At 45.6% G+C, this 17,704-nt stretch overlaps 1 protein-coding gene across 2 annotated transcripts in view; it reads left to right on the top strand.

The window, feature by feature from the left end:
• The window catches only part of GPR142 (G protein-coupled receptor 142), a 52,933-nt gene extending 35,590 nt beyond the window's left edge, over positions 1-17,343 (top strand). For both annotated transcript variants that reach the window (XM_077458702.1, XM_077458700.1), the window contains one exon: positions 16,258-17,343. In XM_077458702.1, coding sequence (XP_077314828.1) covers positions 16,258-17,132 — 875 coding nt within the window. In that variant the 3' untranslated portion in view covers positions 17,133-17,343. The remainder of the gene's footprint in view (positions 1-16,257) is intronic.
• Positions 17,344-17,704: the final 361 nt, after the last annotated feature.

Here is a 17,704-nt window from a genome sequence, read left to right on the forward strand (position 1 = left end):
GTATGGCACCATATATTCTGTATAAGGGACCATTGCTCGTTGGGTTCTCCTTGAGAAAGGGGTGTACATGCACCCCGAAATGTTGGGTGTCTGGATCTCATCTCTACCAGTTATGCTGCTGGGTAATTCCTTATATATTCTGTTACATTGTATTTGTAAGTCTAGTTACATGTTGTGTTACATATTATATTGGTGATTTGATATGAGTATATTAGTGCTCTCTGTCAGGATCGCTTTATATTATACAAAATGACATTACTACTAGGGATGGGCGAACGGTCCAGCCCGAGCATGAGTTTGAGCCAAACTTTGGCTGTTCGCCCGTTCGCCCGAATTATCGAGTCGTTCGACCGTTTGTTCGGCCCGGCGAGCGACCACAATGCACAATGCGCCGCCGCACAGTGCATTGAAAGCCCTGATTGGCTGAAGCAATGAAAGCTTTGCCCAATCTGGGCAGTGAGCACTGTCAGAGCCATGACTGGACACTGTCATGATGACTGTATCCAATCATAGCTCATTGCTCTTAATCCTGCCCCACACTAGAAAAGTATTCTTTCCATAGCGGCCATTTTTAGTGTGATACCGCCGTGTAGAGAGATAGAACAGGGCTCTGTTCAGTGCTACTAGGTAGATAATTAGATAATTAGTGTGCTATTGTGATTATATTGTCAATGTAGAATATTAGTTTAGTGTGAATGTAGGGACGGTGCAGTCAGTGTGAGTGGAGTGCGACCGTTCATCTTTACATTAGTGTGAATCTAGGGATAGTTCAGTGAGTGTGAGTGTAGTGACCATTTAAACAGGAAGTAAACCCTGTCAAAAAAAAAAAAAAAAATAACACCCTGCAGGACAAAAGCATAATGAGCTAGTATGTATAGCATACTAGCTCATTATGAATTACTTACCTGAGATCGAAGCCTCCGAAGCGACCCTCGTTCATGTCCTCCGTCGGCCCCATGATACCCGGAGTGACTTCTGGGTAACGCTGCTCCGGCCAGTCACATCACATCAGATGACGTCACTCCAGCGCTTGCGCATGCACGCGGAAGCCGTCAGTGACGGCACGATCGCCTTCACTAACGGCACGCTCAATGCCCGTTTCTAGGAAAATATCTCCGTAACCACTTAAGGACCGCCTCACGCCGATATACGTCGGCAGAATGGCACGGCTGGGCACAATCACGTACCTGTACGTGGCTCTTTAAGTGCCCAGCCATGGGTCGGGAGCACGCCGCCGCCGCCGGCGGGGCGCTCCCGACCCGGTCCTGAGCTCCGTGACCGTAGCCGCAGGACCAGCGGACCCGATCGCCGATAGTGTCCCGCGATCAGGTCACAGAGCTGAAGAACGAGGAGAGGTCTGTGTAAACAAACCTCTCCTCGTGCTTCCTAGTGTGGCTGTCACCGATCGTCTGTTCCCTTTTATAGGAAAGGATGATCAGTGACGTCACATGCCAGGCCACGCCCCCTACAATAAAAAAAAAACACATAACGTCATACATAACCCCTACACTGCCCCCTAGTGGTTAACTCCTTCACTGCCAGTGTAATATACACATGAATCAGTGCATTTAAATAGCACTGATTGCTGTATAAATGACAATGGTCCCAAAAATGTGTCAAAAATGTCCGCCATAATGTCGCAGTCACAATAAAAATCGATGATCGCCGCCATTACTAGTAAAAAACAAAAATATTAATAAAAATGCTATAAAACTATCCCCTATTTTGTAAACGCTATAACTTTTGCACAAACCAATCAATAATCTCTAAGCCCTTGTACACACGGTCGGACATTCTGACGGAAAATGTCTGATCGGACCGTGTTGTCGGATAATCCAACCATGTGTGGGCTCCATCGGACTGTTTCTGTCGGAATATCCGACGTACCAAGTTTTCCAGCTTGGCTATAAAACTTTCCGACAACATGATCCGATCGCACATTTTCCGTCGGAAAGTCCGACCATGTGTACGGGGCATAACAGTTCTGAGCAGTTGGTGGGAAGGGATCTGCTGCAAGGCTATGGGATTGTGATCTTTTGTCAAATTGGGACTTTATAGGGTTTTGCTTACACACCCTCTACCCACATTCTTTGCTGGGAGGAGAAGTGGGTGGGTAAGCAAACCCTGCACAGTCCCCATGTGACAGTCCTGATGCAGGAGCACTGCGGTGGCGGAAGGAGGAGCTGGAGGGGAGAGAGAGCACAGCCCTCACCTCCTCACAGCTTTCTCCTTCTCCAGATTTTGCGGTATTTTCCATCACTAAGCTGACAGGAGTAGTAGTGCCACTATCACTACTCATGTTATCTTGTAGCAGCGGGAACTCTCCTTGTTGGGCCCCCCAAATCACATGCTATCAGAGCACGGGGCAGCCGCCCCTCCTGCCCCTATCCCGGGGTTTTGGTGTATAGTGTGCAAGCCACAAACGGTACCCCTCATTCACACCAGTGCGATGAAATTACTGTCTATGGGACCCATTCACACCGACCGTATACAAAAAGCTTCCATGTTGCAGGTGCATTCTTTTGATGGAACATTTTTGGCCCCACAGCCTTTAATGGGAATGCCTAAAAAACTCAGACCAGTCTGACCCTCGCCTAAAGGTTTAGGATCTTAAACCTATCGGATCGATTCGCTCATCTCTCGCCGTCTTCATTTCGTCTTATTTTTTTTTTTCAAATGCAGAAAAGTCTGGTGCGGTTAGTCATTAAGTACCCCGGAGGGCTCATCACCCCGGCAACCTGGGCTGACACAGCCGCGAGGCTGATTACGCGGGGAAAGCTGCTAATTATCACATTACTCTTAATTCGGTTATCAAATGCTCGTAAAACGACTCGGGAGCAGAGCGGGCATAAAACGAGAAGGATTATCTGTCACTTTGCGCAGGAAGCACGGATCAGCGGCGGGGCATTGTTAACCCTCATAAAAGGGGCAATAGGGGACATTTAACCTTCCATCAGTGCTTAATGAGCCCGAGGGTCATGCATGAAATATTCAGGAACCGCAAGACGTTCCATGCATGAGTAATAGCATATCAAGGGGGAAGCGAAAAAATATGGGAGTTCTTAAAGGGGAAATATACTGGAAATACAGTGCCTTGAAAAAGTATTCATACCCCTTGAAACTTTCCACATTTTGTCATGTTACAACAAAAAAAACGTAAATGTATTTTATTGGGATTTTATGTAATAGACCAACACAAAGTGGCTCATAATTGTGAAGTGGAAGCAAAATGATAGATGGTTTTCAACATTGTTTACAAATGAATATGTGAAAAGTGTGGGGGGTACATTTGTATGGCGCCCCCCGGAGTCAAAACTTTGTAGAACCGCCTTTCACTGCAATTACAGCTGCAAGTGTTTTTGGGGGTGTCTCTACCAGCTTTGCACATCTAGAGAGGGACATTTCTGCCCATTCTTCTTTGTAAAAGATCTCGAACTCTGTCAGATTGGATGGAGAACATCTGTGAGCAGCAATTTTCAAGTCTTGTTGCAGATTCTCAATGTGATTTAGGTCTGGACTGTGACTGGGCCATTCTAAGCCCTTGTACACACGGTCGGAGATTCCGACGGAATGTGTCCTATCAGACCGTTTTGTCGGATTTCCGACTGTGTGTGGTATGCATCGGACTGTTTCCCTCGGAATATCCGTCGGACCCAATTTTCCAACTTGTTGGAAATATTTTCCGACAAACTGGTCCGATCGAACATACTCCAATCACGTGTAGAGAATTTTGATCGGACAAAGTGTCACGCATGCTCAGATCAAATTCCTACATCAAAGCTATTGGCTACTAGCCTGAACGTAGTCCCATCGTAACGAAATAACGTCATCACGTTCTGAAAGATCGGATTTTTCAACAACTTTGTCCGACCGTGTGTATGCAACAGTTTCGGACAAGATCCGAGGGTCAAAATCCGACTGACAAAATCCGACGGATTTGGTTGTCGAAATGTCCGACCGTGTGTACAGGGGCTAACACATGAATATGCTTTGATCTAAACCATTCCATTGTAGCTCTGGCTGGATGTTTCGGGTCGTTGTCCTGCTGGAAGGTGAACCTCCGCCCCGGTCTCAAGTCTTTTGCAGACTCTAAGCCCTTGTACACACGGTCGGACATTCCGGCAACCAAATCCGTCGGATTTTGTCTGTCGGATTTTGTCTGACGGATTTTGTCCGAAACTGTTGCGTACACATGGTCTGACAAAGTTGTCAGAAAATCCGATCGTTCAGAACGTGACGGGACTACGTTCAGGCTAGTAGCCAATAGCTTTGATGTAGGAATTTGATCTGAGCATGCGTGGCACTTTGTCCGATCGGAATTCTTTACACATAATCGGAGTATGTCCGATCGGAGCACTTTGTCGGAAAATTTTACCAACAAGTTGGAAAACTTGGTCCATCGGATACTCCGATGGAAACAGTCCGATGGAGACCACACACAGTCCGAATATCTGACAAAACGGTCCGATCGGACACATTCCGTCGGAATCTCCGACTGTGTGTACAAGGGCTTACAGGTTTTCTCTAAGATCGCCCTGTCTTTGGCTCCATCCATCTTCCCATCAACTCTGACCAGATTCCCTGTCCCTGCTGAAGAAAACCATCCCCACCATGCTGCCACCATCATGTTTCACGGTGAGGATTAGGGATGAGCTTCGTGTTCGAGTCGAACATACGTTCGACTCGAACATCGGCTGTTCGCCTGTTCGGCGAATTCCGAACGTTATGGGCCGTTCGCACCAAATTCGTGTGGCGCTCACGGCCCACAATGCACTGCGATGGCGCAGTGCATTACTGGCTCATGATTGGCCAAGCATGCACTGTGACCCCACATGCTTGGCCAATCACAGCGCCGGCAGCGAGGAAAGCCATGATTGGCCACAGGCAGGATGCCTGTGGCCAATCATAGCTCAGACTGTGTAGTACACGCCCCACACTATATAAGGCCGCCAGCGTGTAGTGTGTTGGCATCTGTAGCAGTTAGTGGGTGTTCTGTGTACCTTCAACACAGTATACACCGATCGTTATCGGCCGATTTTTCGTTCTTGCTCTTCTGTAGTGGTTGTTGTCTGCGTGCCCTGACCGCAGTATACACCGCTATATTCACCTCTATATCTAGCGATATATCTATCTTTTATAATAGAGCTTGCAGTCAGTGTTAGGAGATTGTGCGTGCTGTCTGCGTGCTCTGAACGCAGTATACACCGCTATATCCACCTATATAGCTAAATATCTTGCTCGTTTTAAATAGAGCTTGCAGTCAGCGGTAGGAGATTGTGCGTGCTGTCTGCGTGTTCTGAAAAAGACGGACGGCAAAACAAATTATACAGGGGTGATAACCCTTCCCTATGTTTTCCAAAAAGCTTAAAAATAGTTTTTTTGACTGGAGCTACACTTTAAAAATGTACCAGTTGAAAATTACAAACCGATTCAACTTAACACAACAAACCTGCACAGTCCCTGTCTTGTTTGCACCGCCTGTATACTGCTGTTCTGAGTATATAGGGCCTGGGGGCCACACATATTTCCTTTTTTTAATATGGGTACGGGGTTCCCCTTAATATCCATACAAGACCCAAAGGGGCTGGTAATGGGCAGGGAGGGCTACCCATGCCATTTTTCTCAATGATTTTCAACCATATTGCAGGAACCAGATATAACATTAAAACCGCAAGCAGCTTTAAATGACGTTATTTTCGTTAAATGTCATTTTGTGCAGGGACTGTTCTAAACACGGGAAACACGTGGCACTTCACAGGCATACTACAGACACCCCCCAGGCACCATATTTAAAGGAATATTTCACTTTTTTTTAATAACATATAACATATAACAGTCATATAACAGTCAGAACCCAAAATGTTTCGGAGTTTACTTATACATTTCCTTCTTCGGGGGTTTGCAGATATACTGTATAATCTAGCGTAAAGATACATAAACATACATTCCAATAATATAGTATACATGCAGCAATTGGGAAAACAAATAAAAACAAGGCAGATATTAGAAGGCAATCCCCCGAAGGAATTGTATAAGTAAACTCCGAAACATGTTGGGTTCTGACTGTTATATGACTGATGGCGATCTCTCACCATAGAGACCCTCTCCTATACCTCAGAATTAGCTGTATGGATGTGTTCAATATAACCATTGGCACCGTCTTTTAACAATGTTTTTTTATGGATATTGTATTTCTTTAATACATTTTGATACTGTTTGATATACCTATTTACTCGTCTTTGTACGTACTATATCAAACCCTCACCCACACAATCCACGGGCATCCTCTCCAAAATATTTTTCCTCTATATTAGGATGTGGTTTGGGTTCAAACTTCTTTATTTCCAGGTAGCTTCTATATATTTTTCTCTTATGGCTTTCCCCAATGTCTTTCTTCTTGTCACTCTTCCATAAAAGGCAGATTTGTGGAGAGACGACTAATAGTTGTCCTGTGGACAGACTCTCCCCCCTGAGCTGTGGATCTCTGCAGCTCCTCCAGAGTTACCATGGGCCTCTTGGCTCTTCTCTGATGAATGTTCTCCTTGCCCGGCCCGGTCAGTTTAGGTGGACGGCCATGTCTCGGTAGATCTGCAGTTGTGCCCATACTCTTTCCATTTTCCGATGATGGATTGAACAGAGCTCCGTGAGATGTTCAAAGCTTGGGATATTTTTTTTATAACCTAACCCTGCTTTATACTTCTCCACAACTTTATCCCTGACCTGTCTGGTGTGTTCCTTGGCCTTCATGATGCTGTTTGTACACTAAGGTTCTCCAACAAACCTCTGAGGGCTTCACAGAACAGCTGTATTTATACTGAGATTGAATTACACACAGCTGGAGACTATTTACTAATTAGGTGACTTCTGAAGGAAATTGGTTCCACTAGATTTTAGTTAGGGGGCATCAGAGTAAAGGGGGCTGAACACAAATGTACCCCCCACACTTTTCACATATTTATTTGTAAAAAAAAATTGAAAACCATTTATCATTTTCCTTCAACTTCACAATTATGTGCCACTTTGTGTTGGTCTATCACTTAAAATCCCAATAAAATACATTTACTTTTTCGGTTTTAACATGACAAAATGTGGAAGATTTCAAGGGGTATGAATGCTTTTTCAAGGCACTGTACAGCCGGGCAAGATTTTGCATAATTTTAAAGTATACCTTAAAATAACTTTTTAGGTTTTTAGTTTGTCTCTATCAAAAACGTGCATTTTAAGCATTGGATAGAGCATTGGATAGAGCTGTAGGGGATGTTTTAGGATCAAGAGGTGGTGAAGAAGATGGTAAATATGTCATTTACCGGCCCCTTCCTTCCTTTTCCTCCTGTCTCTCTCCTGCCAGCATTCAGCTACTGCTGGAGGAAAGATGATTGGTTGCAGTAAATGACACTCCTGCTGCCCCTTTCTTCTACTGCCAGGTTACCCTGTGTGCTCCCCTGGCCCACTCCACCCTGCAGCGCTTCCAGCTTCTCCCTCCCCCCCCCCCCCCCTCCCAATAGCTGCTGTAGGGGATGCTTTAGGATCAAGAGCTGGTGAAGGAGATGGTAAATATGTCATTTACTGGCCCCTTCCTTCCTTTTCCTCCTGTCTTTCTCTCCTGCCAGCATTCAGCTACTGCTGGAGGAAAGATAATTGGTTCAAGTAAATGACAATCCTGCTACCCCTCCTTTCTTCTGCTGCCAGGTCCCCCTGTGTGCTCTCCTGGTCCACTCCACCCTGCAGCGGTGCCGGCTTCTCCCTCCTCTCCCCCCCGAAGGCTGCTGTAGGGGATGTTTAAGATGTTTAGGAATGTTTTAGGATCAAGAGCTGGTGAAGGGGGCGGTAAATATGTAATTTACCGGTCCCTTCCTTCCTTTTCCTCCTATCTCTCTCTCCTGCCAGCATTTAGCTATTGCTGGAGGAAAGATGATTGGTTCCAGTAAATGACACTCCTGCTGCCCCTCCTGTCCTTTTTCTTCTGCTGTCAGACCTCCCTGTGTGCTCCCCTGGTCCACTCCATCCTGCAGCGCTGTAGGGGATGTTTTAGGATCAAGAACTGGTGAAGGAGATGGTAAATATGTCATTTACTGGCCCCTTCCTTTTCTGAGTGATCAGTACCAGTCCTTCCTGAGAGCACTCGATTTCTGGCAGGATCAATAGGTATTTCTTTGCTCTTATAAAACCGATACAGTGTAATGTAACTCTTTCAATGATAAAATTTAACCGACCAAATATGGAGCAAATAAGATGATTTCATAGTTGGTTTACATTCACTATAACTCTTTTTCTCGAAAGGGATTTAAGGGATTTATACACATTCCAATTAATGACGTCTTGAAATTTCTAGAAGCTTGCCGATTGGCAAAGCAAATCCACTTAGCTGAGCTGGAAGAGGTATAGGAACAGCACAGGCCTGGGGCAACGGGAGATGAGGCAAAGCTTTATTGTCTTCTTACGACACAAGTAGGAAGCCGCGTGCCTTCCGCCAAGGCCGTTTACTCAAAATAATGCAGTTACTGGAGGATGAAATGGACGTTATCTTTTATTATTTAGGTACCGTGATCAAAGAGGTCAATACAACTGCCTAAATGAGGAACCAAAGAGAAGACAGACCATAGCAACATGTAATAAAATTGGGAAATACAGCAATCCTGCTCATAGCAACATTTTTTTTTTTCCCTATTAATAAATCCATGATAAAAATATTCCTCACACTGGTGTCAGTGTGAGGAATGGTGCCCCATCATTGGTATCAGTGGGATGAATAGTGCCCGTCATCAGTGTCAGTGGGAGGAATGGTGCCCCATCATTGGTATCAGTGGGATGAATAGTGCCCGTCATCAGTGTCAGTGGGAGGAATGGTGCCCCATCATTGGTATCAGTGGGATGAATAGTGCCCGTCATCAGTGTCAGTGGGAGGAATGGTGCCCCATCATTGGTATCAGTGGGATGAATAGTGCCCGTCATCAGTGTCAGTGCTGTTTTGGACCCAAACTAGAAAAGCCCGGTATCTTGTTTTTGTCCCCCTGGCCAAATTAATCCTTAATATAAAAGTGTGCAGACTCTTGAAGTCAGACACTGACACGTAGTTCAGTATATAGATACTTCTCCTTTTTATTTCCTGAACTCCGGCTGATATACCATAAGCCGGAAATCTTACTATCAAATCAAAAATTAGATAAAAGACAGCATGTACAAACCACAAATTATACATATTCATTATTGTGACGAAGGATAAGCTTTTTAGCTGGGTCACGTCTTAAAAAGGTAAAGCAAACTATCGTAGCTAAATTAGGGTCTTGTTCCAAGCCCTCTTCCTCTTGGGTGTACTATCACGGTGCCGAGAACAGGCGCAATCTTCTCTTTGACGTTGCTCTCTTTTTTTAACTCTTGCAGTTTCGTTTCACATGAAGGGAAAAGCTGGCAGACATCTTAATTATGATTAAATGAGTATGATTAAGGTTGATAACTCATAATGAAAGATAAGCACTTATATCTATAAGAGTACCAGAAATAGGCATTTCACTTATAACACTCATGATCGCATCTATTACAGTGGGAGGAATGGTGCCCTATCATTGGTGTCAGTGGGAGTTATAATGCCCCATCGTTGGTGTCAGTGGGAAGGAATAGTGCTCCATCATTGGTATCAGTAGGAGAAATAATGCCCCATCATTGGTATCAGTGGGAGGAATAGTGCCCTATCATTGATATTAGTAAGAGGGATAGTGCCCTATCAATAGTGTTAGTGGGAGGAATAGTACCCCATCGTTGGTGTCAGTGGGAGGAATAGTGTCCCATCATTGGTGTCAGTGGGAGGAATAGTGCCCCATCGTTGGTGTCAGTGGGAGGAATAGTGCCCCATCATTGGTGTCAGTGGGAGGAATAGTGCCCCATCATTGGTATCTGTGGGAGGAATAGTACCCCATCATTGGTATCAGTAAGAGGAATAGTGCCCCATCATTGGTATCAGTAAGAGGAATAGTGCCCCATCATTGGTATCAGTAAGAGGAATAGTACCCAATCATTGGTATCAGTAAGAGAAATAGTGTCTCATCATTGGTATCAGTAAGAGGGATAGTGCCCTATCAATGTTGTCAGTGGGAGGAATAGTGTCTCATCGTTGGTGTTATTGGGAGTAATAGGTTCCCAATATTGGTGTTAGTGTGAGTTATAGTGTCCCATCATTGGTATCAATGGGAAGGAATAGTGTCCTGTTATAGGTGTCAGTGGGTGGAATAGTGCCCTTTTGATAATAGCTCCCCAAGGACCGTATAAGGACAAGCAAACGTCAGTATCCAGCCCGGGCCACAGTTTGGAGACCACTGGCATAGAGCGTCCCAGGTTTCTGGGCATCTGGTGGTCCAGTTTGAGGAGCAGACGGCCATTGTGTTATAGTTACCACAACGCTCTCTCCAAACGTTATGTCAAAATTCGTGAAGTCAGGCTGGTTGAGCAGATAGGACATGGATTCTTACACAAATCTGTTGCTCTTTATTGAAAGCCAAAAAAATGATGAAAAAAATTATAAGCGAGCTGGTGCTTACACACTATACTTTTTGTGGTGACGGGGCTAAGAGGTTTCTTCTCTGCGTCATACAAATTTCCAAAACACAGTAGACACAACACAGATTGTGGCGGTGTGGAAAAACCTTCAAAACACTGAGATAGCCATTGCGCGTTTTTGCGTTCTTCTAGAGAATCCGGGTAACATGTGCCGGTGGACGTGTCAGCTGGCCTGCGGCCGTACATTGCTTACGATCTTCTAGCAGGGCACCCAGCGTTGTGCGTTGTGGGGTTATCAGTGTGTGTGTTTGCTTTAGGGAACATTGAGATTGTGCCATAGCTGCATCTCCATAGTGAATGTAGGAAGACGTGACTCTGAGCACTGAGCAGAGAACTGGTCTATGTCAGAGCACCGTAAGTAATTTCTCGTTCTGCGGACACGGCGGTGGACAGCTGGAGAGGAGTCGTTGATATTACTGCTTGGACACACACGTACATCTTACACTAATTGGCTGCGTGTCATTTCCAGCTTTTATAAGGGTCGCTGCCTGCGGCAAACATCTTTTATTTTTCCTGCGCAGCCAATATCGGTGTCCCCTGTGCTGTGTGAACGCTGTACTCTGAACAGCACAAAACCATTTTCTCAGACCTTATATATGTCTTTTCATCCTTATCAAAGCTTTTCTTACATGCCCATCAAGCTGCCCCCCTTTCATCAAATACCCCTTTAAACTATTTGTCCCAATCAGTTTGCCCCTTACATCAATTGCCTCCATCAGAATGCCCCCTATGATAATTGATTGCCCCCATCAGAGTGGCTTCTTACACCAGTTGCCCCATCAGAGTGGTTTCTTACATCAGTTGGGTTGTCCAAAAATATCTGGCTTCTTACATCAATTGCCTTCATCAGAGTGCCCCCCTTACATCAATTATCCCATCAGAGTGCCCTTTTACATCGATTGTCCCAATCATAGTGCCCCCCACATCAAGTTATCCATCAGAATGGCTCCTTCCATCAATTGCCCCGACCAGAGTGACCCCTACAATAAATACCCCATGAGAGTGGCTTCTTATATCAATTTCCCCCATTGGAGTGACCCCTACAATAAATGCCCCATCAGAGCGGGTTCTTATATCAGTTCCCCCCATCAGAGTGACCCCTACAATAAGTGCCCCATCCGAGTGGCTTGTTATATCCATTTCCACCCATCAGAGTGCCTTGTTTCATTAAAACCCCCATCAGAGTGGCATCTTACATCAGAATGCCCCCTTAAATCAAATGACCACATCAGAGTGCCCCTTTACATCAATTGGGCTGTCCAAAAATGTCTGGGTTATTACATTATTTGCCTTTACCGGAGTGACCCCTTACATCAATTATCCCCACCAGAGTGCCCCCTTACATCAATTACCCCCCTCAAAATGCCTCTTTACATCAATTATCCCCATCAGAGTGGCTTCTTAAATCAACCTCCCCATCAAAGTACCCCCTTCCATCAAATTACCCCATCAGCGTGTCCCCTCAATTAGCTGTCCAAAAATGTCTGGCTTCTTAACATTAATTGCCTCTATCAGAGTGCCCCCTTACATCAATTTCCCCATCAGAGTGTCCTCTTACATCAATTGTCCCAATCAGAGTGCCCCCTACATCAATTTAGCCATCAGAATGGCTCCTTCCATCAATTGCCTCCACCAGAGTGACACCTAAAATAAATGCCCCATCAGAGTGGGTTCTTATATCAATTCCGACCCATCAGAGCGACCCCTACAATAAATGCCCCATGAGAGTGGCTTGTTATATCAATTTCCTCCATCAGAGTGCCTTGTTTCATTAAAACCCCAATCACAGTGGCATCTTACATCAGAATGCCCCCTTAAATCAAATGACCGCATCAGAGTGCCCCCTTACATCAATTGGGCTGTCCAAAAATGTCTGGCTTATTACATTAATTGCCTTCCCCAGAGTGCCCCTTTACTATCAATTCTCCCCATCAGAGAGCCACCTTACATCAGTTATCCCCATCACAGTGGCTTCTTACATCAACCACCCCATCAGAGTACCCCCTTCCATCTAATTGCCCCATCAGCTTGTCCCCTCAATTAGCTGTCCAAAAAGGTCTGGCTTCTTATATTAATTGCCTCTATCAGAGTGTCCCCTTACATCAATTGCCCCATAAGAGTGTCCTATTACATCAATTGTCCTAATCAGAGTGCCCCCTACATCAATTTAGCCATCAGAATGGCACCTTCCATCAATTGCCCCCCACAAGAGTGACCCCTACAATAAATGCCCCATCAGAGTGGCTTCTTATATCAATTCCCCCCATCAGAGTGACCCCTACAATAAATTAACCCATCAGTGTGGCTTGTTATATCAATTTCCCCGGTAGAGTGCCTTGTTTCATTAAAACCTCAATCAGAGTGGCATCTTACATCGGAATGCCCCTTTACATCAATTGGGCTGTCCAAAAATGTCTGGCTTATTACATTAATTGCCTTCACCAGAGTGCCCCCTTACATTAATTATCCCCACCAGAGTGCCCCCTTACATCAATTATCCTCACCAGAGTGCCTCCTTACATCAATTATCCCCACCAGAGTGCCTCCTTACATCAACTTCCCCATCAGAATATCCCCTTCCATCAAATTACCCCATTAGCCCGCCCCCTTACATCAATTAGCTGCCCAAAAATGTCTTGCTTCTTACATTAATTGCCCCGGTCAGAGTGCCCCCTTACATCAAATGCCCGATCAGAGTGTCCTCTTACATCAATTGCCCCATCAAAGTGGCTCCTTACATCAACTGCCCCCATCAGGATGTACCCTTGCGACGGAACCGTCCAGCACCCAGCTTGGGCGCCTCCGTCAAGTCATAGCTTCCTTCAGTCTGGACCCAGGAGCCAGGTATTATAGTTGAATATTGCACCCAAGACTAGGCGACACTAGCTTACATGCAAACGCTAACTCTTTATTGAAAATTCACACAGACTATATAGCACAGAAGATCAGTTAGGGCCTGATCACATTATCCTAACAACGCAAACTATAAACAGGAATATAATTTACATAGCTAAGGAACAGCCAGCATTAACATAAACATTGAGCTAATTAAACAATTAATAACCTAAGTTGCTCAGTGCCCATCCAGACCGTTTGGCACCAAGCCCACAACCCTGGATACAAAGTACATTACACATTATCATAAGCATAAACACACAACCATCCCGCAATGGTTCCATAACAAGGTAGAGTTGGCACAAGGCTAATCCCATCATAAGAACTTCCAAGAACCAAATTAGCCAACAGAGAAAAACAATAGGTGACTCATTTAACAATGGGCGTTCACACCTAGGAGGCACACTATGGGAGAGACACAAACTTGTAAATTCTGTCCACCAGACTAGTCATCAGAAGACAAACAATGTTCCTGCAGTCTGATACAGTGGAATTAATTTATCTTCACAGATCTTTTGAGGGATATTGTTGATAAATATCTCTGTCCCAAGTGAAGGAGCCTCTCCAACCCAGTCTGCAGGAGGGACACCATATTCCCTCTGACCGTTAACCTGTACAAGATTAATATTACATCTTTCCATCCACTCCAGAAGGGAAGCTTATTGTGCTTATTCAGAGAATGGATTCAAGCCTTACTCTCAGGGCAGCACAGTGGTGTAGTGGTTAGCGCTCTCACCTAGCAGTAAGAAGGGTCGCTGGTTCAAATCCCAACCATGACGCTACCTGCCTGGAGTTTGCATGTTCTCCCTGTGCTTGTGTGGGTTTCCTCCCACAATCCAAAAAGACATGCAGGTAGGTTAATTGGCTTCTGTCTGGAATTGGTCCTAGTATATGAATGGGGATCTTGCATTGTGGGCTGCAATGTACAGGGATAGGGACAATTGTAGACACTCACTCAGATTGGACTGGTGTCTTTAGTCAACCTTACTAACTATGAAACCACATTGTTGTCCATCATTAGAGAAAGATCTGCTCTCTCCATGGGCTGTAATCAGTGGGTAGGAGGCTTGTATGCTGACGGTCCTAACCAGGGGCGAACTGACAACTCATTGGGCCCCCGGGCAATCAGACAGGTAGGTACTGGAGAGGTGGGGTAGCTATAATCTAAGGATTTTTAGACCAAAAGGATGTCGGTAAGGGACATTTCAGAGACAGATGTAAAAAAAACACTGATTTATACATACTGTCTCTGGTTTTACTGAGGCTGGCAACCCTGATGGGGCCCCCTAGTGGCACAGGGCCCTCGGGCAGTGCCCGGGTGGCCCAATGGTCAGTCCGCCCCTGGTCCTAGCAACCCCCCTCTGCAATGGGGGGGTGGGGGATTGGGTCATCATGGTTTGCATTGGTCTCGGAGACCTGGGGGGTGGGTGCCTTGACATGAATTTGAAATGTGAACTTCCTATAGTTCAGTGATGGCGAACCTCGGCACCCCAGATGTTTTTGAACTACATTTCCCATGATGCTCAAATACACTACAGAATGCATGAGAATCATGGGAAATGTAGTTCCAAAACATCTGGGGTGCCAAGGTTCCCCATCACTGCTATAGTTGAACTCCAGGTAAGAAAAATCTTTACCCTTGCAGTGAGTCCTCCACCCCACTGCAAAGCTTAACTAATCGTTTTGCCCAGGGGGTAATGAATCAAGTGATGGAAATATGGCAGCTGTTAATTCTGACTTATATTTTGAAGTTTCATGTTCCAGGGCCATGAAATGCATGACTAGGGGATGTGCTTACTCGTCAGGCTCTTCTATAACCACGTATACTCTATATGACTTATCCATCTTCTTTGGAGTCGAATGGCCATAGCAGCCCTTTTTTTATTACAAACATATGAAAATACAAAAATACTCTGAAACATAACTTAATGCATATAAATACATTTTCAACAAACATTATAAACCAAGTATATACATCCAGCATTAACCCATTTTTTAATCTAGAGGTCTTTGAAGGTAAATTAGAATTTTAACCCACCAGTTGTATCGGTAAACCATAAACAGGCCCCCCCCCCCCCGCCGTGTAATTACGCAAGCTCAGGGACAAACCAGCAACTTCCTTCCAGAACCAACCTCTTCCATTCCATTATTAACATTTTTAAGGGAAAAAAGGACACCCATACCTCCATCTGTGCCCAACCCCCTTAAACCTCCATTATTTTTTCCAGCACCACCTTCAAAGACCACCATAGACCTAACGCTGCTACGACAACTAATTCCCCCATAACCTACCCGAATTACCTAAAATTAAGCAAACCACCACCCAAAACAAGAACATACCACTACACCTTGACCCACTGAAAACCACAAGTAGGGAGGGAGGTTGGGAAAAAAACTCTCCTCCTGCTTCCTGTTCCACGGCGCGAACTGGTCTCCGCGCGCCGGCTCCGCCCCCTTGCTGGTCTCCCCGCTGCCCAAAGGCCCGCCTCCTAACTTCCTAAACTAGACGCAGCCGATCCTCACTGCCCCCACCCTCGTCATGTTGGCCCTGCCCCTAATTTTAGTGTATGGGCCGTTTCTTTCCCTGTTTTATTACTTGGTGGGTCTGAGACAACTATCAGGTGGCTGTACACTACTCTGACTGTATGCTCACCCCCAGTATGTCGTGCGACAAAGTTTAGGATATAAGCCCCTAAGAACGAGACAAAAACTTCAGTTCTCATATTTCTTTGCTGACAGGTTCTCTTTAACATAAACAAGCGTCACAAGTATGTAGAGTGAATATATTGACCTTTTGTTTCCTTCCAACAGTCAACATCTTGACAGCTGTGGCCCTCTCTAAGTTGGCATCCAGGACTAAGAAGTCATCCTACTGCTACCTCCTGGCCCTTACTACCTCCGACATCCTGACCCAGATCTTCATCATCTTTGTAGGCTTCATCCTGCAGACGGCCATCCTCCATCGCAAGGTGCCCAATGCCTTCATCCACATGGTCAGCGTCCTTGAGTTTTCATCCAATCATGCCTCCATCTGGATCACAGTCATCCTCACCGTTGACCGATACATAGCACTTTGTCACCCGCTGCAGTATCGCTCCCTTTCCTACCCAGAACGCACCCGCAAAGTCATCATGACCGCGTTCCTCTCGTCTTTTGTGACCGGAATTCCGTTCTACTGGTGGAGCGACATTTGGAGAGACCCCCGAGCTCCGGGGTTGATGGATCGATTCCTCAAGTGGGTCCACTGCTTTATCATTTACTTCATCCCATGCACCATCTTCCTCCTCACCAACACGGTAATTGTTCTGAGGCTCAGGAGGAAGTCCGAATCCAAGAGGTATCGGGTCCGCATTGGCAAGACCACGGCCATCCTTATGAGCATCACAGCGGTCTTTGCCGTACTCTGGGCTCCCAGGACCATCGCCATCATCATTCACATGTACGTGTCTTCGGTCCACAAGGACTGGAGGGTCCATTTGGCCTTGGACATCGGGAATATGTTGGCCCTTCTGAACACAGCCGTCAATTTTTTCCTGTACTGTTTTGTGAGTCGCCGGTTTCGGGACACGGTGAGGGAAATTCTAGGTATGCAAAGGCCCTGCCGCATGGTGGAAGGGAAGAAGAGCCACAGTGACTTCTCTGACTCTTTGAAGCCGGCGGAGATCCCACAGGCAACAGTTATCTGAGTCAAGAGAGAGAGAAACATCATCAAGAAAAACGGTGTTTCCTCCAATGTTTGCTAATTGCACTGTTCCGTTTTGATTGCATGTGTTCTTGCATGCATCAACTCAACTAACTGTAGAAAAAAAGTCTTGCCGGGAAATGAATAAGACCCATACATGATGGAGAAATGTAAAATCTGAATTAAAAAACAAAATAAAGTCAAATCTAAACGTTTTTGCCTTTCAGCCTTTCTCAAACTTATCACCCAAGGGCGGTGGTCTCCAAACTGCAACCCAATAGCCGGATGTGGCCCTTTGTTTGCCTTTATCCGGCACTCAGGGCACTATTCCTCCCAATTACACCAATGATGGGGCATTATTCTTCCACTTACACCAAAGATGAAGCATTATCCTTCCCACGGACACCATTGATGGTGCACTATTCCTCCCACTGGAACAATTTTCTACTCCCACTGCTCACAGTGTGCCCCCCCCCCCCCCCCCCCACACACACACACATTTAAATTCTAAAGGGCAATAAAATAGCCCTTTACTTAGAAAGTTTGGAGACCCCAGGGGCAGTTCCGAGACAAGGT

This window comes from Lithobates pipiens, unplaced genomic scaffold, assembly GCF_037356315.1.
Source record: "Lithobates pipiens isolate NorthernLeopardFrog02 unplaced genomic scaffold, aLitPip1_a1.2 Scaffold_28, whole genome shotgun sequence".
In the NCBI taxonomy this organism is placed as follows: domain Eukaryota; kingdom Metazoa; phylum Chordata; class Amphibia; order Anura; family Ranidae; genus Lithobates; species Lithobates pipiens.